The 25456-nt window shown below is 37.5% G+C and overlaps 1 protein-coding gene across 4 annotated transcripts in view; it reads left to right on the top strand.

Annotated features, from left to right (window-relative positions):
- SEMA3C (semaphorin 3C) overlaps positions 1-23991 on the top strand; it is a 114018-nt gene extending 90027 nt beyond the window's left edge. For all 4 annotated transcript variants that reach the window (XM_032688436.1, XM_032688439.1, XM_032688437.1 and 1 more), the window contains 7 exons: positions 1268-1490; positions 10042-10130; positions 12254-12295; positions 13564-13721; positions 17001-17068; positions 19726-19856; positions 21596-23991. In XM_032688436.1, coding sequence (XP_032544327.1) covers positions 1268-1490; positions 10042-10130; positions 12254-12295; positions 13564-13721; positions 17001-17068; positions 19726-19856; positions 21596-22009 — 1125 coding nt within the window. In that variant the 3' untranslated portion in view covers positions 22010-23991. The remainder of the gene's footprint in view (positions 1-1267; positions 1491-10041; positions 10131-12253; positions 12296-13563; positions 13722-17000; positions 17069-19725; positions 19857-21595) is intronic.
- Positions 23992-25456: the final 1465 nt, after the last annotated feature.

Below are 25456 nucleotides of genomic sequence, written 5' to 3' on the forward strand. Positions count from 1 at the left end.
TGGGAGGTGAAGACCCAAATTCCAACATGTCATCTCATCAGGTAGGTTGGACATATGATTCATATATCCCCAGACAGTTTCCAAGTCTCTCAGAATATGATCCATTTTATGTAATTTTAGCCATCTAAAAGCAGGGCATTTAGTCTGAATTACTGACTTCAGAGGAAACCTAAGAATAAATGTCTGACTTAAGGCAGTAGAAGTCAGGTGAGGTAAATCTTTCCCTAAGCTACTGGCTATTTTGTGTCTGTGGTTTTGACCAGAAATTCCATCTTAGATGTAAGAATGGCCCTCATCAAAATAAAGAAGTTTCCGTCAAGTGCTTTTTATTGAACAAATCAGCATTTTCCAATTGGAAAAATATTGCACTGAAACACTTCTGAATAGCTCCAATACTCTGAGGAGAATTTCACGGCTCAGAAATATAGTAAGGGGGAAAATGAAAGCCCAGGGGCAGCAATAGGAAGTGAAGTAATGGTAGCTGAAAAAGAATAATGTAAATTAACATAAGTATATCCATAACATTGTAACAGTTACTGGCATAGCCATGTTTTCTTCCCAATCTTCTTTTAGTTTCACTCTCAATAAATAGTTGAGTTTTCTAAGATGCTTTTTATTTTCCTTAGAGTCCAGAATGCCTTGGGGCTAATTATTTTGATGGTTCTTCATTATACTTAAAGAAGCATCCAGAGTATTCATGGACCTCAGTTATCTCTCAGGCAGAGGGGAAAGTATAAACAATCTTCTGAGAGATAAATGAGTTGTTACAGGACCCCCTCATCAACTCCATATTATTGCTTTTTCAAATGAAGATGAGTCACAGGCCCTTTCATCATCTCCAAATTACAACTGAGTGTCAGATTTTGTCTTTTGTCTTTGTACTAATTCTGTAACAAACTGGATGCAAAAGTTTGATATCTTCCCATACCGATCTCTTGGATTTTTTCAATTTTTTTTTTCAACAGGCAGTTTGGAAGCATAAAGCATGTGAAAATACATTCAGAATTAAAGACCTTAGTCATCAAACTCTGTCCTGAAAGTGCAAAAATACATTTGTGTTTGTTTTATCAGCATTGATGGGAGTTCAAAGCATAGCTATTCAACACTTCATTCCCATTACTGGAACATAAGTTTTGGTCAGTCTGCAGTGCTCTTTCAGGAACTTCCTTTGTCAACTTATCTGTCAATATTTGCAAATGACTTGGAGATGAATACTCTCTGAAAGATAGTTAGTATTGTTAACCATTACTGTGCGTGTTTCTTACAGTGCCCGGGAGGAGCATTCACACCTAATATGCGGACAACAAAAGAGTTTCCAGACGATGTTGTGACCTTCATTAGGAATCACCCTTTGATGTTTAATCCCATTTACCCAATACACAAAAGGCCGTTAATCATCCGGATAGGAGCCGACTACAAGTATACAAAGATTGCTGTGGATCGAGTGAATGCTGCTGATGGAAGATACCACGTCTTGTTTCTTGGAACAGGTAAGACAAAATTAGCAGCATGCATTTTCCTCCACTGCAATAAAATTTACAATCAACTCTGATTTGTACAACTTAGAGCTTTCAGAAATACTTGTTGAAACATTTGCTGTCTACAAAAATGTCTATAGAAATCCATAAATTAGGTTCATTTTACTTTCTGTGCATTTTTGTATTTACTATAGACATCAGTTATGTGCAAGAAATACAATGTATTGATATTAATTTTATTTGAGACAGAAATCAACACTAGTGTATGTGTTATTGGTCCCAACTAATAATAGTTCTCTTGAATATGGTTTGTCTGCAACATGATTCCATATAAGAATTTGATACCCAAATCTAGCGTTCTAATTTTTGTATTTTCTCATCATTATTATTTAATATATGCTATGTAAACTACTTCTGAAGAAAAGCATGATCTGATCAGGATATTGCAAAGGCAGAAACAGCAACTCAGCCAAAAAAAGAGTAGTAATATGGAAGTACTTGGCAGAGAAAAGGAAACAAATGATCACAGTCCTAGCTGAAGTGGACACAGAGACTTTGATCCAAGTATTCTAAAATAATTTCTGTCTAATATAACCTACGTTTTGTTTCTAGTTACATCAAATTTGAAGCTGGTGTTATGCTTCGGAAGTCTGCAGGGTCTTGTGATTCTCATACTGATCAATTTTGATTTTTTGAAATATTTAGATATGAATCACACTGTTTTCATTGGAGCAGACAAGCAGAGTGGTACTCTGGATAGATCCTAGGACTCATTCACATCTGAAACTCCCAGTGGCTTAACAGGGCACTGTAGGTTGATAGGCACACAGGCTGATCTTTTTTACTACAGATGGTTTCAAGTAGAACAAAGGAAAAGAATTCCCGGAGAACAAATACATGTCTGAACATCAGAAAATGATTACAGAGGTGGCTTGTATTGCTTTTATGGTTCACATATTATTGGGGTCCTGGTTGTTTTCTGTTTGTAGAATAACCATTCCTGCCAACAAACTCGCATGGGGCTGGGAATAACCATCTTGTTATAATAGATTTAGGAAGTGGGTGCTAAAAAATCTCTCAAGAATGTCCCCTCAAGGGACAAGACTAACAGGAAGTTTCTACAATCTTCTTAGAAAAACCTCCCCAGCTATCAAAATCAGCAGGGTGCCCGTGTGCCAAGGGAGCCAACTGCATACTGTGCTGTATGAGTAGAGATATATTCAGCCAGCAGGTTGATGGAAGGGATTCTTTCCCTTCACATTTTATTATTTTTTTAAATATATAGTGGTGACGTTGTTTTAAAATGCTCTATAAACATCTAATGTTATTTGGGGAAACATTCTACTAAACATTAGTGGAAAAGATCAAGACATAAGTTTCCAACTCGCATAGGATTGTTAATACAGCAGTGATAGTTAAAACTGGAAATGAATTCAAAAGTTGAAATGTGCATGAAATCACAGTATTAATTGTTAGCATTTTAATAATTCTGCAAGAGATAAATATAGGTAATTTCATTTTATACTTTGATGACCATCTGACTAATTTTAGGTGATCAGTGTGGTCTCATACAGACACTTGTGAGATGTTAAAAAAACTCAACATACTTCAGCTTGTTCTTACATTATGTTAATCCTCTTCTGTGTATCAGCACAGGACCCATTATGGATCAGATAAGTAAATAATTGAAGCTCTTGATACTTTATATTCATTACTTTATCTTCTTCATTACACTGGAGACAAGGATCATTTTCTGCTTGCTAGTTAGTTGGAGGGGACACATTCTTCTTCCTGAGTAGGGCACAGGACATGAATAGCTTCCAAGGTCTTCCTCAAAAGAAATTGATGCAATGTAAGTTACTGCATTTCTCAGCCCTTTCAAATAAAAGTGATCAAGTTTCAGCCACTGAGAGGAGAAACTTGTTTTCTTTATTCTCTGCTTTCTGTGAGACTCAGGAGGATTTGATAGAGATATTAAGTGTCAAAAGGAATGCAGAGGGGATTTGCTTTGGTGTCGGTTCATCCCGGCAAATGCAAAAACCACATTGTATAGGAGAATTTCATGTGATAATTTTCTTGGGAGCCCGGAGCCCCCCAAACAGAGACAACGGGACTTGACACCTGGTGACAATTACACTCAGCTCAGATGATGAGTTACTGCTGCTGAACTGCGATGTTGCCAACCATGTCTGTCACTGTCAGTGACCTGTCTCATGCTTGAAATCGGAGTGTTTTATGTCTTGCCAGATGCAGAGCACACAAAATGTTTAGCTTTTCCTCTCTTCCTCCTTGATAGCCTTAGTAATAAATCAGTTCCTGAATGTAAGTGAAGAACAACAGAAATATAAAGCTCTGAGAACCCCAGTGGCTTTCATCATGTAGCCATGGCACAGGAGGGTATAGGCAGCTCTGTAATTTTTTCACATTAATGTGAACTAAATGTAGTGTTTCCTTTGCTCTCCCAGACAGAAGTGCTGAGCTCACAGGGGCTGGTCCATGCCCACAGTTAATACGCTGCTTTTCTCCCTTGCTTGCCTGTGTAACAAACAAAAATCCCAGGGACAGACATTGCTCTCATGGCACTCCACCCACTTTTCAAATGATAACCATCTCCTGTTTTGCCATTGCTTTTCAAAATGAAGACAACCAAAACACTTAACAAAACTTGCTGATTTTGTTAGGTCCAGCCAAAGGGATCTCTTCACTCCCCTCTGGCATGAGCTGACTTGGAGCAAGGAGCAAGTCTTGACTGGTAGAGAGCAGTGCTACAAGAGAACAGTGCTGTCTACCTTGTCTTCCCAAACAGAAACACATGACATAGTTTACTTGGAAAGAATGTAGTCACTCATTTGCATATTTGCATATTTGACGCTGATGATATTTTTTTCCCTATGAAATGAAGAATTACATATTCAGTTCAGGAATTTGGGATTAGAGTTATGTTTCTATTATCCTGTTTCCATGATAGGCCAGGACTCAGTCCTGAATTTTTGATTCACCCTAGAGTTGTACTGTGATTTCTTTACTCATTTCAGTTTTATCTAAACAACCTGAGCTTTCAATATTCTGTGTTTATCCATTGGTAGATTGTTTTCCATCTGAATTTTAAAACAGCAGTAAAACACCATGAGAACATTTTCATGAGATTAATATTTATTTATTAAGCATGCCACCTACTGCTTGCAGTACGAAAACCTTTGGTCAAAGTACACACAGATTGCACAACTAAAAGATTATGCATGGGGTTTTTTATTGCTCTTGTGTTATGAAAATATTTAAATGTCTGGGTCAAACTTGGGTACATTAAACAGCTGTGGGCACCAATGGGATTTTTTTTTCAGCTCCTTGCTATCAAGATAGGATATATTTTTGTGGAAAGAGATCTAAGTTACTGTTGTAAAAAGGCACTTCAGACTTCAATGTGACTTATTCAGATGATTAATGTCGGCTGCATGCGTCTCATGTGGTGTTAGGTTGATCAATGTTTCTTATTATCTTTTCTGATGCAACATTTGTTTTCGAAGTCTTGATGCAGTGCGTGCCTCCAGAGCATAAGGTTGTAATACTCATTTTCATGGTGTCATGTGATGGCTGTCTTTTTGGTAAACTAACCCTTACTGACAGTGGTAGCCTCCAGTAAGGCAATAGCCAAAATCATGTAATGATCTACAGAGTCTAATGGAGAGAGAAAATCTGGTCAGAAGAGCAAGGTTGCCTCTCCCATAGTTTTCCTGGCTGCAACTTCGTGACTGTGAGCTTGGAAGATGATGTTGCACAACAGTGGCACAACAGGCATCAGATAGAGTTTCCTTCTTCCTCTTGGTCATTGTGCCTGAGTCATTTGAAACCTTTTGTTGACCCACTCATCCAAAGCTTTTTCACAGCCTTTTAAGAGGATATGTAAGTTAAGAGGGCGTACCTCCACCTGCTTCATTTCCTCTGTTCAGTTTTTATTCAAACAAGCTCACATTGTGTCCCAAAATTTAACCGAGCTGGGGCTGTACAAAAATATTGCCCTCAAGTGTGAGCATTTGTATCTGTCTTTTTGTCCTTTGATGCAGCTTGAATTTTATGAAGCTTCACAGTGGTACTATGAGCTGGAAAAAAATTACGCCCGTTTGACAGATGAGTGAACTAAGCACAGAGAGATTAGTGTCTGTGGTGGGAGCTCTGAGTTACAGCAGACACCCAAGGACAGTCGAGGGCGTGGGAACGTGGCTGTCAGCCCTGACTGCTAACCTGCCACCATCTCAGGTGCTCTGCTGAGCCTCAGCATTTTCTCAGACAGATTTTAAACATTTGGTAAACTTTTTGCTTTCTTTTTTTCTTTATAATGTTATTTATGTGCATCAGGTTCAACTCAGATTAGAGACCAAAAATAATTAAGCTGCCATTAGGCTGACAGGTACAACAGGAAGAAAAGTTTTTAGAAGGTCTCCAGCAGTGTCAAGACACATCAGGGGTGGGGATTACTGCAAGAAGCATCTCAAACCCCATGTCAAAGTAGACATTGCTGCCCATTGCAGTCATTTTTTTTATGATGTGGAAAATTCGGGGTTTTTTATTTGTCGATTGTTCAGTTTGTGCATGTGATGTGGCTCAGGGGTAGATGGGTCGGGTCCTGATTCTCTTTGAGGCTCACATTACTGACAGCTGCAGTGTTCACTTAGGACTGGGGAAACAAAAGCTGGTCAAAATTCAGAGAATGATGTTTAAACTCAGACCTTCAGATTCAGCCAAACGCCTCTGTATTTGTAATTTCTGTTCATCAAGCTTTGCTTTCCCCCATTGCCTGTGGTCAGCCCTATTGGGAGTTAGTGTAATCAGGCACAGGCTAACTGGTATTGATGAACCTTAGCTGATTAACATCAGCCCAGAATCACACCTTGCATTTCAAGGAATATTATTATAATTCTGATTATTATTATTATTATTTGTCTCTTCTACTTCTTTCCTTAAACAATTTATTGGACTACCTTCCTTTTCCATTTATTTCCCACTCTGCATACTTTCTACACTATGTTTTCATCTTCACTTTCCTCCCTTGCTGTTCCAGTTTCTTAGTCCTCTCAGAGGGAACGTGATCTCATTATCATTGCCCTTCATGTCAGGCTGGGACACCTGCAGTTATTAAGCAGGTTTGAAATGGAAAAACATTTTAAGTTGCCCTTGTCCTCTTGCTGTCAGCTTGAGGGAGATTCCTTTTTGTTTGTCTGTCTGCCCTTAACTCACAGACTGCTGAGTTGATGTGAGGCTGCAAACAGCTCCCGGTGAAAAGTCAGGGAAGTGGTGAGCATAAATCTGCCTCTTCACTTGTAGTGGTGGATTGATATTCTGGAGACGCAGTAGCTTTTTCATGACAGTGTGAAATCATAGCAATGCAGTCCTGCTTTCAAGTGGATTTCTGAAAGGAGCAAGTCAATGGTGAAGGAAACCATCCTGTTAATTTTTATGATTTTTACAGAATTAGCTTATAATTTCATACATTGATCCAAACTTGAAAAAATTTGACTTGTACTTCTTTGATTATCTCTTCTGCCTGATTGACAGTGCAAAAGATTATCTATTGAGAAATACACTGGGAAACAGCTCAGGCACTGCTGCTTTGCATAAATCTCTTGCAGTGCACAGTGCTGCAACCCTTCCAACTTTCCCCCTGACCCAGGGAATTTAGTTCACTGCCTCACCATTAGCGGAAATAAGCAAATAATATTTCCAACAAAACTCAAATATACCATAAGTTTTCTGACATGAACACGTGTAAGTGACTTGATTTGTTAGCTACCAATTTGTCTTTACACTGGAGACAGCAGTACTATTGAGAAAGAAATAAGAAGGGGGGATTGGGCACAAATATTTGCTTTTTGGTTTTTAAGGAAGAGGATGAGCAACAGGAGAAAAACTATTTTTAGAAGCAAGGGGAAGACTATAGCCTATAAGCTATATATTATTGGAAGTATTTTATTTTTATATATGTACAGACTATTGGAATCTCTTGCTTTAAGTAATTTCATTTAATTAATAGTTTTCTACTGCCTACTTGAATATTTATTTTAATTCTTTTATTAAGTCTCCTTTAAAACAATAGAACATTCCTTTCTGCAAGGATCTGTCCCTCATGGTATAATACTGAATCAAAGTAAATGGTAAAATATTGAGCCAAAGGGAATGAATACACACTCTGTGTGTTTTGCTGGGGTGTGACAAAAATGTAGATAGGACCCTACTTTACAAATAGTAAAGGTTATTAGGACACAAGGACTTGGCGTCAGGCATTATCAGTATTTTCTGTGCCAATGCCCAGGATAAAATCTCCCCTGAGGTTCTGACTTCAGTTCAGGGCAATGTTTGAGGACTCAAGGCAATTTAGGAATTTTAAATGTGTGGCATGTGCTAATGGATCATTGACATAAACCGGTTCTTCAGAGGCTCAGCAGCCTCACATTCCTTTGCAGGTAAGGTCACTGTCAACATGGTTAGTGCCCTATATGTCAGTTGCAAAAAAACCACAAAAGGCAGTTGCAAAAAAACCACAAAGGGCTGTAGCTCCTTCCTGCACTTCTTAATAAGTGTTTTGTAATGTAGAGCCTAACGTGAGAGAGAGGGAATTGATAAAAGGGTGCAAAGAGGCAAAGGTGGACTGGACTGGAGCCGTGTATATTTCTGAGTAGGTTTGTCCATTTAGTAGGAGCAGAAATACACACACTGGCTTCTCCTTACCTCAATGAGGGATACATCTGCAGCAGTTTAAAGCTTTGGTGGGTCCTGGCAGTTAGTAAATCTCTCTCAGGTTCTCACAGCTTTGCTAATACTGGCACTCAGGCTAGACCACAGCTGTGCTACCACAAGATTTAGTTTCAGTAAAGTTTCTTCAGAAGGAACTGGTTTATCATGCCATTGTATAATGAGAATAAATGTCTCCATAGAAAATTCTTGTGAAAAATTCATGCCTAACATGCCCTGAGCATGTACAATTGATAGCTGCATATTTTTAAGTCCTGTCAGCTTTCGGTTTCTCTTTTCCTTCTTTTCTTTAAAGACAAAATACTGCAATGTGCTCTCTGTGTGTGGTCAGGTCAGTAAATATCAATATTCTGGCTTTAAACCTTTTTTTTTTAAATAAAAATAATAATAGTTGTTGATTATGTTACTATTAGTATCATTATCATTATTATCATTATTATTATTATTATTATTATTATTATCATTATATTATCATTGGATGATGATAATGATGATGATGATGATGATGATGATGTTTCCTCAGGGGAAATAAGAATATGTAACTTATTTACAGTAACCAACTTGCCCTGCAGCTCTAGCTATGGAAATTAGTCACTGACCTTAAAGCAAAAGCAAAATTGCACTTTTTCAGCTTATGTTGTCTGCATTATGAATTGCCAAACAGGAAGCTGAAATTTCCTTTCCTTGGTATCAAAATCATAAAAATATATATCTTGCCTATATTGTGCTGTACTGTTTTACTAACTGCACAGCTCTTATGAAAGTTTTGATGACCGTACAGAATCTATACCATGTGTTCTCATTCCTCAGGATCAATACTGAGCAAATATATTTAATCTACTCAGGCTAATTTCTAGGCCTTTCAGGCAAGAGGAATTCTATGTGCTGTGCTTCTTCCAAGTAAAAATACTTGTCCTTGTGATTATCCCACACTCTGTCTTTTCTGCCACACCAGAAATACTTCAGAGGCTGTCTCATCCTTTAAGAGCCTTCACAGATGGACTCCTTCATCTCATATATTTTTTCCGCATAACAAATTTGGAAAACTAATCACAAATTTCCCTTTGATCTCACTCATCACATCTACCCTGCAAAAACACTGTCAGTGCCACATCCTTTCTATTTCTTACTCCTTTAATCTGAGTGGATTTGGGAGTCTTGGAACTGTATTTTGAGAGGGCAGCTATGATATAATAGCTACTATAACTTCACCTTGCTTTTCCTTTTTACCATATGGACAAAATATTAACTCCTAGCAGTATGTAATGATTGATTATTGTTTGTATTTCCTAAGAAAATGTTTTTATCTTACTGTATTTAGGTGTAGATAGAGTTATTCTTTGGCAGGCTTACCTGTCATGTCATCAGTTATCATAGCATTTTATTACTGAATATGAATATATATTAAATTCTGCAGTAGCTCCCTTTTACCTGTTTATATTGCTTTGTTTTACTTTAAGATCATTAGGAGAGATTCTGCCTCTGTCTGTGTGCCTACAGCAACTACTACAGAAGATACTGGTTTTGATTGATCTTTTTGTGTAGAATGGTAACATTAATGATAGTATCATAACTCCAATCTTACCATGACTTCTTCATATATGAGAATAATACTATATATAATATTCCTATGTAAGGAATCATCTTATTGTTCTTTCTGACCCCAAACCCTCTAAATTACTGAACATTTCATGTCTTTCTCCATATCATAGTAATTGCTTTGATGGTTTCTTTTTATAATTAATAAAGGTTGATCTCCTTTTTTCTTTCACTCCTTGGTCTCTCTTCACATGGTTTCACTTGTTCTCACGTTTTCCAGATCAAGGAACTGTACAGAAAGTTGTTGTCCTACCCACAAACTTCTCTGCAAGTGGAGAACTCATTTTAGAAGAGTTGGAAGTTTTTCAGGTTTGGCTTGCTCCTACTTTTATTCTTCCAGTGTGTATGTTCACACAAACACTTGTTCTAACAGACTTTGGCAAGGGCAACTGTGATTTGATAAAAGATCAAGTAAATGTGCATACTGTCAGCTTGATAAATACCCAAAGAGGAATACAAAATGTCCACTGTTATGAAGGCTGTAGCTAGCTGAAGTCCTTTTCTTCTATATTTCAGTTGCTTATTTTTTATATTGTTGTACTGGCTAGAAGGATTTTGATAATCACATTTTTACAAGGTCATGTTATAGTAGCTGCCAGAAGGCAACTTTTATCACTGGCATCATGTATTGAGACTGTCACTATTTACAGAAGGAATCTAAGACTTCTGTACTTTGATTATCTGATAATCTTCCTGGTTCTGAGCTGCAGAACGGAACCAAATTAATGTTGTTTTTGCTTAACTTCAGTTCTTCAAAGCCACATGTCTCTGGAGTCAAGAAAGCTATGAGCTGTGAACACAACATAAGCTGAAAAGAAACACAAGAACTGCAGGGAGAAATAAGGGAATAGCCTCTGTCAATCACTCTGGCATGTAACAGCTTGTAATAACCTAAAGAAAATGTTCTCCCTCATGTTAAAAAATCTCTTTCAAATATTTGAATGGGCTATTCATTAAACAGTGGTCTCGGGGCAAATGGTAGTATGCATCTATAAACTTAGTTAAGGGTTTTGTCATGGTCTATTTCCTTCAGGGAATACAGAAAGGAAAATTTAAGATTTTTTATCTAGGCAGAATTAACAGTTTCTTTAAGAAAAAGAATACACTCTGTGTTAACCCTCATAAAGGCACAGTTAGTCTTTCTAGGCTTTTGTTGCAGATTTCCTTAGATTACCTAAAATCATACCCTTCAGTAAAGTATTGCTAATTCCACTTACTGAAACAGATATTATATAGCAAGAAGATAGGTGGGCTGAGAGGAATCTTCACCCTAAACCTAGTTTCTGGGCCTCTATGCACAGACCTTTTTATCCTGAACCCTAAAAATCATGATATCATAACCCCTACCATTGCAATCTGTGTGGCAGCGTGGTGGTATTTAGATGTCTCACCAAGAGAGCAGGGATGAGATCACTGGTTGTGTGCTAATAAATATTGAGAGCAGCAAAGCAGTGATTCTCTTCCAGAGTATAAGCAAGGAAAGGAGAATGTGACATTGAATCCAATGTTGGATTTGACCTTGAGTCTCCAGACGGTTCATGAAGTACTACCACAGCTCTAAACTCCTTCAAACCTATGCCAATTCACAGGATTCGCAGCCAGATTTTCTAGTCCTGACCTCCCTGCTGTGTTGTAGTCAACTGCAATTAATCCTAGCCCAGTGTTATGGCTTTCATTTGTGACTGAGCAAATGCTAAATCTTAAAGAAATGCTGAACATTTTTGTTACCATTAATTTTATCACTTGTTTGGATGGAAATAATGACTTGTATCACTTGCTTAAGGCAAGGAATGTAATAATTTCTTTTCCAGCTCTTTAGCATTTGATTTGGACAGACACTAACTGACTGCTGTGATGACACACAGTAGTATACAGTACTGTCTGTGGGAAAGAAACGTTCAAGAACACACATGCCACTTTAAATATTCTAGTAATTGATTATCTGAATTTGTATATAGGATGGTAACCAAACTGTATGTACTATAAGTAATTTGTAGGAAAAATATGTCATATTCTTATCTGCATCTTGAGCTACTGTATGATTTTTCCTTATCATTATCATCTAAGAAAAAAATGGTTTTTTATTACACAGAGTAATGGCTTCAAAACACATTGTTCCTATATTGCTGAGATAGCACAGGTGCAGGTTATTTATAAGTGTACAAAAACCTTGTTGGTGCACATTAGTAATAATAACGTGGTTGAGTTTAATGTCTTGTAAAACAATTAGCAAGACATTAATTGTACATATGTCATTTGTTTAGTTCTGAAAATAGCAAAAAATTAGTAGGAGTGAGTGATGCCTTTCCAGGATATGAAAATGTATGCTTTTCTTAGATAGGATTTAGGTTTTAGTGCTTTTTAAATTTTAATGTTGGGACAGTATTAAAAAGAGAGTTCTTGACAATCTGGTTTGTAACTTTGTCTTTCAGAGTAATTCTCCTATAACAACAATGAAGATTTCATCTAAAAAGGTAAAGAAAAGTGGAGTGGCTAATTAGTGCTTATTAACTGAGAAGCAAATTGACTTAAAGATGTTAGGATATCAATTCTTGTGGAGCATACTAAGTATATGCATATTTTCCATAATGAATACAGAAAACTTGACTGACATTTGCAGGAGCTGTTTATATGCCCCAGAGCCACTAAGATAAAATTTCTGTTCATTATGTATAATTTCTATATCACTGAAAGTGTCAATTTTTTTGTTATTTTGTTTGGTAGTTAAGGAACCAAAAAAAGTACTAAAAGAGGAAATTTGCCCTCCCCTTGTTTTCCAAAGTCCTAAATAGAAATTTTCCCTTGGAAGTCTGTCTGATCAATGTAAAAAGGCATTGTTGGGGCTGTTGGGTCCATGGTGCAATTGTGCACGTTTGTTTATTAATAATAAAGGATAGCAATAAGAATAACAAAAACAGCTGAGAGGATTTCTGCTGAAATGTTAACCATCCAAACTAAAAAGATGTATTCTATGATTTTGCAAGCAAGATGTTGCTCAATATTTCACAAAGCTACTACTAAGTAAACATTATTCACTAAATTGAATTCAGTGTAATGTTCAACTTTTAGGACAAAAAGATCAAAGTAGTTTCAAGCGTTTTGTTCAAAATTAATTTATATTTTAAGAAAAATTGATTAATTTTTTTTGAGTACAACAGTCATTTTGGCTCAGATTTTGGTAATAACCTATTCGCTTTGAACTTCTTTTGCAAAAACTCTGATTTATTATGAAAGTTCATTTGGCTTATTTTTCCAGGTATATAAGGCTGTCAGAATCTGGCCCTAAGCCTCAACATAATCTCTTGGTTTTACATCTTGGAAATCTGTGCTGTGGAGAATCCAGCTTGGAACTCTGCATAATATTTATTCAAGTGACTATGTGTAGTGAAAATACTTAGTTCAAAGGCTCGAGCCAGTAATCCTCACTGAATAAGAACCAAGTTCTCAAATCTGAGCAATATTAACTCAGCCTGTCTGCCCAAGAACAGAACAATGACACTCAATGTCCGAAAATCCATTACATTCCCGAATGTTTCTAGGTGTTTTCTAGCAGGAAGGTAGAAATATTATAGGCCTGTTCAGCTGGGAGATTTCTGTTGATATTGACTTTATGTATATTAGTCCTCCCCTCTTGGTTCTTGAATTAATTCCAAAATTAATCGAAAGGTTTTTAGGTGTGTTAGCTGAGTCTCGGGTGAAACTCCTCCACATCTGAAATAAATCTTTCCATTTCCTCCTGCAGCAACAGTTGTATGTGAGCTCAGATGAAGGGGTCACCCAGGTGTCCCTCCACCGCTGCCACATCTACGGGACCGCCTGTGCCGACTGCTGCCTGGCCCGAGATCCCTACTGCGCCTGGGATGGCAACTCCTGCTCCAGGTTTTATCCCACAGGAAAAAGGTGAGCAGTGAAATAAGAGGCCCTGTGAAATCTGCAAGGAGGGAAGGCTTTTGTTCTGCTGTGTGGCCTGGAGTGCCGTAGTGTGATGGAGAAGTGAGATGTCATTCCTTTCATGAGCATGTACAAACAATACCTTCATACAGATTGTGCTTGGAATTATTCATCACTTAGGATTGTATGCTGCTAGAGTGTGTGATAAAGAGCTTGGCTTTTCATATTTAAAGCAATGGACAGAAAAAAAAAAAAGAAAAGGAAAAAAATGGTTCCTAATCATAAATATTAATCCGTCTGTCTCATGCACACAAAAATCAGTGAAATATTTGTTCCCTTTTTTAAATTCAGTTGCCTTCTATGGATGTAATTATGGTAGCCCTGAATACAGCTAAATATCTCTTGGGCTGTCTGAGGAATAAATTCATTAATATTTTTTTGTTCCTCATTTGCTCCTAAGTGAGAAGAATTATTGCCGGGGAACTTCTAGGCAAATGTGATTTCCATGTAATGCCTACAGATTTGGGGTTTTTGACATGAGATTTATTAAAGCAGACAGGGAAAGTGATTTCTCTTTAATTTACAACAGAGCTAATAGTCCATCTCATAATTCTTATGCAAAACAGGAGCGACTTTCCTGCTCCCAGGGGAAGCTTTTGAGAGCAGAAGGCTGTAGTGAGTTCTTGTCTTACTAAGATTTCAGTTCACATACAAATGAAGCTACAGAATACACAATGAAGTCTTACTGCAGAGGAGACAAATCTTTCAGATTCATGCACTCTACATGAAAGGAGGGTGTAGCCAGGTGGGGGTCAGACTCTCCTCCCAGGTAACAAGTGAGAGGACAAGAGGAAACAGCCTCAAGTTGTGCTGGAGGAGGTTTAGATTGGATATTAGGAAAGCTTTATTCACTGAGAGGGTGAAGCATTGGAACAGGCTGCCCAGGGAAGTGGGGGATTCGCTGTCCCTGGAAGCATTCGGAAAACACATAGATGTGGTGCTTAGGGACATGGTTTAGTGGTGGACTTGGTAGTGCTGAGTTAATAGTTGGACTCCATGATCTTAGAGGTCTTTTCCAACCCAGATGATTCCATGATTCTATTCTATGGTTCCATGCCAGAGCTTTACCTGCTGTGTGTCACAGTGCTCACTGCCTGCACCTGAGCTGCATATGCAGAAGGCCACAAATACAGTTGCCGGGTTTTACTCCTGTATCCTCATGGAGGGAGACAGGCAAAGCTTGGATCTGCTCCAGTGATCCAAACAACTGATGACAATGTCATCCCCTGGGATTAAAGACAATTGTTTTTTGTCATGGCAGAGTTTTCTTGACTCATTCCTTATTTGAGATTACAAAGTAAAGCCCAACCTGGCCATGTAGCAATTGGTAAAGTACATGCAGTTTTTACTGCTTTCATTGAGCCACAAGTCTGCAGACTGATTGTTTTCTTCCACAGAACAAAGGTCAGAAGATGGCGGGGGAGAAGAGAAAAGAAAAATCCCCAAGTCTCAGGCCACCTTAGTCCTACACTAACATAGCTGCTGGATATACCCAGCCTCTGCAGTTTCCAGTGGATGCCTTGCCATCCCCATTATATACACCCACCCAGGGTTATTTCCACTGGGGCTTGCTTTCACACTGACATTTTGTTTGCAATTTTTATATCAAACCAAAATAAACCCCTAAAAACTGTCTGGAAAAAAGTCTGTTTTTCATATGTGAAGGAAATTTATCTAACAAGACAGAGTATGAAGGAGAAAACATTGGTGACTAGAGCCAAATCCTATAGTCTAGACAGTAGTTTCTGCTGCATGCATTTGCTTATTTCCTTCTTTTGACACTTCTGTCTCCCGTGAATTACTGTAGTTCCTCATCCAACATTGATTTATCCCCAAACTCCTGACAGTATTAGCTTAATTTTCTAACCACCACTTCCTTTTTTTTTTTTATAAATATCAAACTGTAAGTTTACATTCTCAGAAGTGTTTAATGCAAATGACACTGTGGAGCAGCTCACAGTAGCACAGGAATCCTGACATTTACTCAGAAATTCTCCATTACCTCCTTTGACTCACATAAATACTTTACAAGGATTAGAAACCCAAGGCATAGCATGAAATATTTTTGATGGTAAACATCAAAACTATACTTGGAATGTCAGAAATTACTCCTTTGAAACATTACCTTTCAAATGTCTCCTTTTCAAACAATACAGTGAAGGATCAGGTGACAGAGGATTATAAGCACTATCTCTGGGTGTTTGTACACTACCTGGAATAATGTGGCCATAGAGGCATCCCCCTTCACTCAGTGGTACTGCAGCTCCTGGGGCTTTTTCCGGTTTCGGATCCTGAGAGCCCTTAGTGCAATGGTTCAAAATAGAGCTGTCACATATCACAGCAACATCCAGTTGCAACAACCTATCACAAATATATTTTTCTAGTTGATAAATACTGAACTACCTTACAGAATATTTAGCAAAGAAAATAATATATCTTAAGATTAAAAAATTTGTGTACCAGCTTTTCATGCACTGAATTCTGTGAGCTCTGACCTCTTAGCTGAGGACTGAAATGCCAGTATTCCCAGTCCCGGTAAGCTCCCTAGACAGTTTGGTACAGAATTATGATTTTGAATCAGTCATCCAGATAATATGATAAAGTATCCATTTAGAAGTATTCTGATACTTACTGAGTTCTATTATATTTTGGAAATAGTCACATCCCTCAAGTAAATAACAGAATGGAATCATAGCTCTCCACCATTCTGGATGAACACTTCAGTCACTCTGCTGCCAAGGTGGTTACAGGCTCCAAAAATATGGTGCCTGCTAAAACTGGGGAGGGAGCATGCCCTATATCATAATTTTCTGCTGGTGCATTAGGTATGAGCACTATGACTCTCATGCATCTCATTCTTAGGTGTTTGCCTTTATGAAGAGCTCCAGCTGGGGCTTCTGGCTTTGAATGTTAGGTCTTCATGAGTGAACAGATGTCTTTTTCATGTATCACTTCTAATCCTTCCAACTCTATACCTCCATTGGAAAACTATTTTACCTACCAAAACTACAACTATTTTATAAATTTCAACAAACTGATTCTTCACTTAAACAGTATCTCCACTCCAGCAAGCCTGCCAAGAGTAAAGCACACTCACAGTAGGTCATGAACTAGCCCTCCCAGTTGATCTAGTAAAAAAAAAAAAAAACCAAATCCAAAAATAAAAAAGTGTTTATTTGCAGTGTAGTTATCTTGGAGTAACATTTTTTTTTTTACAAAATACTGCAGGAGGAGTCGCAGGCAAGATGTGAGACATGGAAACCCTCTGACTCAGTGCCGAGGTTTCAACCTGAAAGGTACTATAATTTAGAGATCCTCATGCTATATAAAGAACCTTTATGTGATTCATCATAACTCACATTATCTGTGTGGTTTACTGGTAAAGCGTAATTTTTTTCCAAGTCCAAGTTTTGGGTTGGTTTGGTTTCAGCATCTTTTCTTGCAATTGTATGAAACTTGCATATATATGATAGAATGATGAACCATGAAATACATAGTTCATCATACTCAAAATGAGAAGCTGGCCATATATGCCATCAGACCAGGGGCACACATCAGAGAATTATGCTCCTTTCACTTCTGCTTATGATCCTGAATCTTGAAGTACATTCTCATCCGTACCATCTGGAGACCAAATAATAGACCTGACTGTAAATTTTTTACTGATTTTTTTTTTTTAATAGAAGAGCACTGGTTTAAGAATTATTATTATTCCATTAATAATAATTCTACTGAAACGGTCTCCACGGGGTCTCAGAAAAATGTCCTGGATCAAAAAAGAATGTCCTGGATCAAAAAAGACCACAACAGTCAGTCGGGTGTAGATTCCTCAGCTCAAATGGGTCTTTCCCCATGATTCAGTATTAGGTCATTTATATGAAACTGAGTAGCTTGAACAGGTAACTACAAAAGATGACCCCAGCCTTAGAATATGCACCTGAGCTCTGAGAGATCTGTATTGAAGCAACTTGAGCTGTGTATCCTCCCTCGCAGGCATGTGCCGTGACCTCCCACCCATTGTCTGTCCCAAGGGTGGGTGTCTTCTCATTCCATGTGGAAAATGTGAGAATGTCAACTCTCTGCCTTCTGGGCTGAGGGGAAACAAATGTTTCAACCTTGACAGTCTTGGGAAACAGGTTTCTTGTTTTCCAACCTCTTTTTTGATGTGGATGTATTTATAGATTTATGTGTTTTAGAAACTTTATAAAGGATGTCTCAGTGGCAGAAGTGGGATATAGCATAGGTAGATGGCAGTTGTTTCCCTGGTGGAAAACAAGATAAAAAGAAACAGCAATTTAGACTATTTCAAAATATAATTAGGGCCATATATAGCAAAACTACTATGTTTGGGGGAAAAAATGAAATCTTTCTACAGGACAAAAGAGCAGAGAGACAGGCAATAGCAAGAAATCTTCCAAGTTCATAGAGAACCATAATGTTGAATCAAAGCCTTTAAACACAGTAGGTTGTGTGCCTTAGACCTCTAAGCGTGTATAAACTCAATATTTTTGGCATATTGTAATTTTTAAATACATCATCAAGAACTAAGGGTCTTGTATGGTTGCTTTTCAAATGTCTGTTTAATATTGTTATGCTTGTGTTAGCCCTTATGGCCATTAGAGAAATGCATTTGTGTTCTCTCAATCTTTTTCTCAGCATGTATAAGTTGTAGTAGTATAGAGTAAGCAGAACATTAGATATATGTTAATCAATTAAACAGAGAAAATTTTCTGTCTGTGGTACACCTAGTTCCAGTATACATAAAAGTAATATTGTGGTACACCTGTGATTCTCCACAGCTACAGATAGGTCAGCCCACAGATAAGTTATTTCGTGGCTTATAGCCTTTGAATGCAAAATACTTCTGCATTATTCTGCTAAAGTTAGAATTGGTTTTGGTACAATATCATAAATGTGCTAAAAAGTTTGAAGGACTAGAACCAGGCAGTCTCTTTCCTTTAGTAGAATAGATTTTAATTTCACATATCAGTTGATGAAAGTAGCTGAAAAGAATGGGAGATAAAGTAGAGTCTGAGGAAAACCAGTCTTAGGACTGTTCAAAAACAGAGTCAGATTTTAGACATGTAACCTCTAGGTATTTGCACTTCTCATATTATTTGGTGTCCATTGCTCCTTTCTCAAAAAAAAAAAAAAAAAAAAGAATTGTATTTCATTTATGAAGCAAGCTTTTAAATCTGGAGGTGTTTTGTTTTGAGGACAAATATTATGGTTTGGGCCAAGCAATAAGCACCTAAAAGTTTCTGTCAGTGACTGCCAATTGTTCATCCGTTGAGACTATAAAGGGACACAACAAGTCTAAGCGATGACATATGCTCAGCACTTGCCCAGGTGTTACTGGAGTGCTGTAAATCTGTCTTTCTCTCTGTTGCTGGCCTGTCTATGTATTCATCACATTTAAGATTGAGAGCCAAGTCCCTTCCTTGTGTTGGAAGAGAAGCAGAAGAGCAGGAGCCCAGCCTGCTCTCTCTCTCTTCCCTGTGATGCTGCTCGCAGCTGGAGTAGCTGGAGATTTCTTTAGGTCATGCTGCTCTATTTTGGTCATACAACCATATTCCCTCAACTCATTGTGAATGGTGAAGTGTGAAGAAATATATTAAATGCTTCATTCTCCTTTGGAATAGTGGAGAATGAAATAATTTCAGAGAAAAATATCCCTGGGCTCAGCTACCCCATCAGCAAGGCTTACCAGGATACAGGTATCCTAATTTCTCAGAACAGACCATGTCACTCTAAAAACATTGGTACTTGGAACTGAATGTGCTTCTTCACATTTCATTTATTTTCTTTGAAAAAATTTTCCCTTAAATTACTTATTATTGGTCAGTATCGGAGTTAGACATACTTCATTTTGTCTGTATTGCAAACAGCTACCTGTTTTCTACATTAAATCACCATTCACAGTATCCTGACCTGTTTTCTTTTTTTTTTCTAGCATACAGAAATGCTGCAGAAATAGTTCAGTATGGAGTGAAAAACAACACCACCTTTCTGGAATGCACACCTAAATCTCCTCAGGCCTCTATTAAGTGGCTGCTACAGAAAGACAATGACAGGAGGAAAGAGGTGAGTAATGTGAACAGTAGCTCTGAGAGGATCCTCAGTCAGCATCACATTCCCTCCCCAGACAAAGGCAGGGGACAGTTTGTGTTTTCACCAGGTAGTCTGGCTACAGTGAAGCTGGAGAACTTACTTATGTGGATGCAGGACAGTGACCAGCATTGACTCATATGAATAAGAGCAGACTCTTCAGTATAGCTGGGACTTCATTCTCAGCCCCAGTGGTTTCTATCAGATCAAAACAGCTATCAGAAAATTAAAGAATTTTTCCCTCACACCTTACTAATTGCAAACTGAAGGTTTGCAGCACTCAGAACTTCTTCTTGATCTAAGGAAATAGGCACAAAAGCAATAACTGGCATAAAGTTCAGGAAGAAGTCAGCATGCAGTAGCCCCTCTGTGCTATTGAAGAGATAAAAGGCAAAAGTAGGAGAAATGTGAAAGGTTTCTTTAGCAGGAAACTAGTCCAGGGTAAGAACACGTATTGACAAAAGCATTTCCTCACCATGGTGCAATCACATTTTCCATTACCACAGTCTCTATGGCTCTCGAGTTTCAGCACTGTGATATACAGTATGATTGTTTATGGGGAATGTACCTTCCTTAAGTAATTTAAAAGGGGAAAAAATCCATTTCAAATCCAAGGCAGTTACTATATGAATAAAAAGAAACATCTTTCAAAAGGAACCATTAAGTAATGTGGTGTCTGTTGATAGGTTATAAATAGTGAAAAGCATTATTCTCTTATCAGGCCATTTTGCAAAAACAGAGGGGACTTAGAAGCCTCTCAGTGAGTTTTCTCACTTATTCTTCAAAGACTCAAGCCATGTGCTGGCAATAGGTGCAGTTCTTTAACCCTTTGCTTCAACAGAACATCTCCCTTTTTTGTTCTTATGTTCAATAACTGAATTAGAATCAATGCAGTTTCAAATAGCAACAGGCAAACTAAAGCAGTCAAAGGGTTAATTACATTTCAAGCCCTCATATTTCTGGAAATCCTCCACAATACCTACAAAATTTTACAATAGAATAATACTATAATAAGTGAAGCAAAAGTATTAGGTATAATGCAAAGTGCAGTAGCAAAATAGAAAAATCATTCACAAAAATACTACCACTGGTTTTCTTTCATAATGGGTTGAACTAGACATTTTTACTTCACAGCTGATATGCAAAAGGACATCTGCACAGTCATTTATTTTGGATGATAACTCAACAAGCTATGGTAACTTGCTTCTTTCAGATCATGTGACCGTCTCCTGGGACTGTCCAGAGTCTGAAGCCAGAAAGAACACAGGAGAGTAGAATTGCTTTTGGTTTCCAATGAGCCAAGTCCAAGCTGAGGCTACTGCGATGATAATTTTTATACCAGGCTATAACCTCTGAAGAACAGATAAGAGTTCTTCAGAAGTTAGCCCGAGGAACCTGCTCAAAGTCAAAATATTTAATGAGAAGCCACTTTGAGCTCAATGCCAAATGAACCCATTCAGTCCTGCACCTTTCTTCAGCTGAGTCTCAGCAGCAATCTCTGATGCTGGAAGAGACATTCTCAGGGGTGTAATTCTGGCAAATAAAAGTTCATTTCTTCAACTCTGCTATTTGAACATTATGAAAACATATATATATAAAAATATAGCAACTTTAAGAAAGGAAGTCGTGTTTGAAGTGAAACTTACCAAAAGGTCCGATACTATGTTGTTCCATGACATTCCCTAAAAAGTTCCTTCTGCCTTTCTGCTCTTCAGGTCAAGCTGAATGAGAGGATCATAGCTACTGAGCAAGGACTCCTCATTCGCTCTGTGCAAGACAGTGACCGGGGGCTTTACCACTGCATCGCGACGGAGAACAGCTTCAAGCAGACCTTGGCAAAGATCAACTTCAAGGTGTTAGATTCAGAGATGGTGGCCGTCATGACTGACAAGTGGTCCCCTTGGACCTGGGCCAGCTCAGTGCGAGCGCTGCAGTTCCACCCAAAGGACTTTGTGGGAGCTTTCAGCCACTCCGAGATGCAGATGATTAACCAGTACTGCAAAGACAGCAGACAGCCAAGTCAGCAGAGGGAAGAATCCCAGAAAATGAGAGGTGACTACAGCAAACTGAAGGCCCTCATCAATAGCAGGAAAAGTAGAAATAGAAGGAATCAATTACCTGGATCTTAATTTTATTTTGTAGTAATAGGTATCTTTCTCCTCACTGTAGGGGGCTTATATTTGTCTGTTGAGAACAAATTTGAGCAAATATGATAAAAAAATTAAATGAAAAGCCAGCAAGCCTTGGAAAAGATCTCTCTCCCAATGAAATGCAGTGTAACTTATCTAAAGAAAATAACTTAGAGCATTTTCTTTCCTAGATGCTTATTGACACTAGGCTGGGCTCTGTCCTAGATGCAGCACTGGGTATTCATCATAAACCAGATTCATCTTTAACATCTCAGTATTTAATTACAGCTGAGTAGAAATTTTTACAAAATTAACTTGCACCTCTGGAACTGTACCAGCTAGAATGGTGGTGAAAGAATCTGGGGTAAGATGTATGCTCAAAGTAGGGTGGTACTAGGATTTCTTGCACTGCATTTAAGAACATGAGTTTCTTCTTGTTTACTGCTCAATATTGGGTTTACAGCTTTCACTCATTGTCCAAATCATGTGAATGCATGCTGATAGGAAGCAAGTAAAGTATAGTAGAAATGTTTCATTCATCCAGAGGTCAAATGAAGGAACAAACAGAAGAAAAACAAAGACTTTATACTTTATCAAAGGAAGCACTGATTATTGTGCATAGTATGAGTTGTAATAAATTAGTGAGATCTGGAATGTAACTTAAAATATCTCTGCTCATATTGATTTTTATTAAAATAGGGTGTCCTATAACACTATGTAGCTTTATAAGCAGCACAAAGGTACCAAAAGAATGTTCATTATACACAGAATTTTGAAAAACACCTAAGTGACTTAGGTATTTTAGCTATTTTTCAAACAGATTACACTCCAATTTTTTGCAAAGGACAGAATGTAGGTATACTGTCTAGTGTTTACTCAGAAATGAAAATCATAGATTATTTTTATTCTGTTCCATGATTAAATTGGAGCTGGTTCTGCAATGTGGAAACAAGTCATAAGTATCTTAGAAAAATTTAAAACATTATTTTTTCAACTGTTTTCTCAAAGTTGCAAATATTTTAACTTGAATTTTTTAATTAAACCATTCCCATTTTCCAGTCTTTGTACCCTTTTTCTTTTCTACCTTATTTTCCCAACTTCTTCCTGCTTTCAGTTCTCTGCTGAAAAGCAGATCAGGAAAAGAAAAGAAAAAAAAAGAATGAGGGAAAAATAAAACTGAAAAATGGGTTTGGGTCAAAAACCAAAAGAAATCTTTTGCTTAAGAAGCAGCTGTCAGGTCTAATGAAGAAGGTTTTGTTAAAACTTGGGTGAATGTGCATCAAGCCATCCTAAGAAAAACAATCACCTTTTTTTTTTTTTTTGAGCAACACTAATGCCAAAAAACAGGGACAAATCATCAATCATTTTACTATGTAAGAGTGTTCTGGAAGCCACTGCGTCTGTTCGAAGCATTAAAAATGTGTGAGTACCTTAGAAAAATTATGATTATTTATGATACTATTCAAAAATACAAACTGATGTTCGGCTCAAGACTGAGCTATGTTAAGTTAAAATGCTACTTCTATTAGAATACTCTGGGAGTAACTCTACAAGGCATGGGGTTTTGTGCCCACAGATCTGGTAATGGAAGTAACACTGGTATTTACCTGGTATCACTTAGATGTGTCACTTTATCACCACCTGATGCAGAATAGCTGGGAAATGGGCCCTGATCTAACCACTTAAACATTGTCTCTAAATCCCTTTGATGCTGGTGGGAGCCCTTTGAATTTAATTTGTTATTATTGCTTGCATCAAAAAACATGGCAGTGCCAGCCTGCTCATATATTGCTATCTAGTTAAGTGCTTTCCTTAATCAAGGCCTAAATGCATATTTCAGCAATATTTAGCCGCTGGTAACTAAGGACCTTCTTATGGAAATTGTCAGGAAATTTTGACTTCAGTGAGCTTGGATTTGGCCCCAAGACCTGGCAAAGCAGACTTTGGAGAAAATAACCAACAAAACCAAAAAATAAAAAAACCTGAAATGGGTGAGAGAAAATAAGGGTTTGGTTGGGTTTGGGTTTTTTTGCCAGCTGACTTTCAGTGCAGCACACTGCTTTCTTTTTTTTTTTTTTTTCCTGAGGATGACTGACTTCTGAAGTGTGTAAGTGACAAACCAAAAATTGAGTGCCATAAAATAGAACTACCTCCTGGAATGACACTAGTGCATATTCTCTGTATGCTGCCATGCCCTTCCTATTTTCCCAGCAGATTCACTGCAGAGTTAGTGTGATACTAATGTCTATTGTGAGGCTCATAATTGCTTCCAGATGGAATACAGTGATTAATAGGTATTTAAGGGTACAATTTGCCCTGTAAGTGATTAGGTACAGTGATAGTTTAATAGGCCCCCATTAGGCCTCAGAAATTACAGTTACACTGTTTTCTAATAGAATATTGGCAATAAGGGATTCCATTAAAACAATCAGCATAGCTCAGAGTTTCATATGATTATAAAATAATATTTTTAAAGCTGCTTCATATACCATTATTATGGTATGACTGTTAAGGGATTATACTTAAGCTAACATTTTTTCCTGCTGCATGAGAACATCAGTATATATATATATATATATAATAAGCTTCTGTCAGTGCGTAACTGGTCCAAGCTCCCATGCTTTAGGAACCTTCCCCATGTATAGAGTAGTCAGGAGCCAGATGCTCAGCTGGTATAAACTAATGTAACTTCCTTGCTGTCCATTTAGCTACTGTGGTTGATACCAGCTGAGGGTTTGGCCTTAAGTGTACAGAATAGACAAACTGCAATTTTTATTTGTTTAAAGTAGCCCCTCTACTGTAGGTAACACCAAAACTTAAGACTGTAATATTATTTGTGCTATTTAATACTTCCTATTTTGAGAATTACTAAATAATGTATATAATTTTATTCCTTAAAAAAATATGAAAGCAAAAATGACTTCTAGGCATAACTTCACCAAATGTAAAGATATGTTCTCTGCTAAGAACTTCACCGTGTACTGATTATTTTTTTGCTATTTTTATTTGGTGTAGTTTGTAAAGTTTGCTGAAATCTTGACCTAACAGTGTGTTCTTTGCAATTGTTGTTACTGTAGATATGTGTGTTTTATTAAGAAAATCTGGTTTTTAAAAGTGTAGGTATGTGTATAAGTTCCTAGCATGATGAAACTGTCATTACAGTGAATATGCATCATATAGTGTGTAAGAAAGAACAAAATGTAGTTTAACATAGTGCTATTTAATTGAATATCTAAAATGCTATTTGCCTGACAAAATAAAGTGTGTTGCAACACCTTTAAAATTTTTTGTCTTCCCCCTTATGGATGTGTGTTAAAAATAAGGAAGCTTAGAAAAAAAACAACTGAAAAGCAATCCCTTAGACTTTCCAAACAAGAAAATACTTGTAGCATCAGGTATTGGTCAGTTTTGAGCCCTATTCTGGGCTCAAAAGACTCAGTCACAGAG

Source organism: Chiroxiphia lanceolata, chromosome 5 (assembly GCF_009829145.1).
Source record: "Chiroxiphia lanceolata isolate bChiLan1 chromosome 5, bChiLan1.pri, whole genome shotgun sequence".
Classification (NCBI taxonomy): Eukaryota; Metazoa; Chordata; class Aves; order Passeriformes; family Pipridae; genus Chiroxiphia; species Chiroxiphia lanceolata.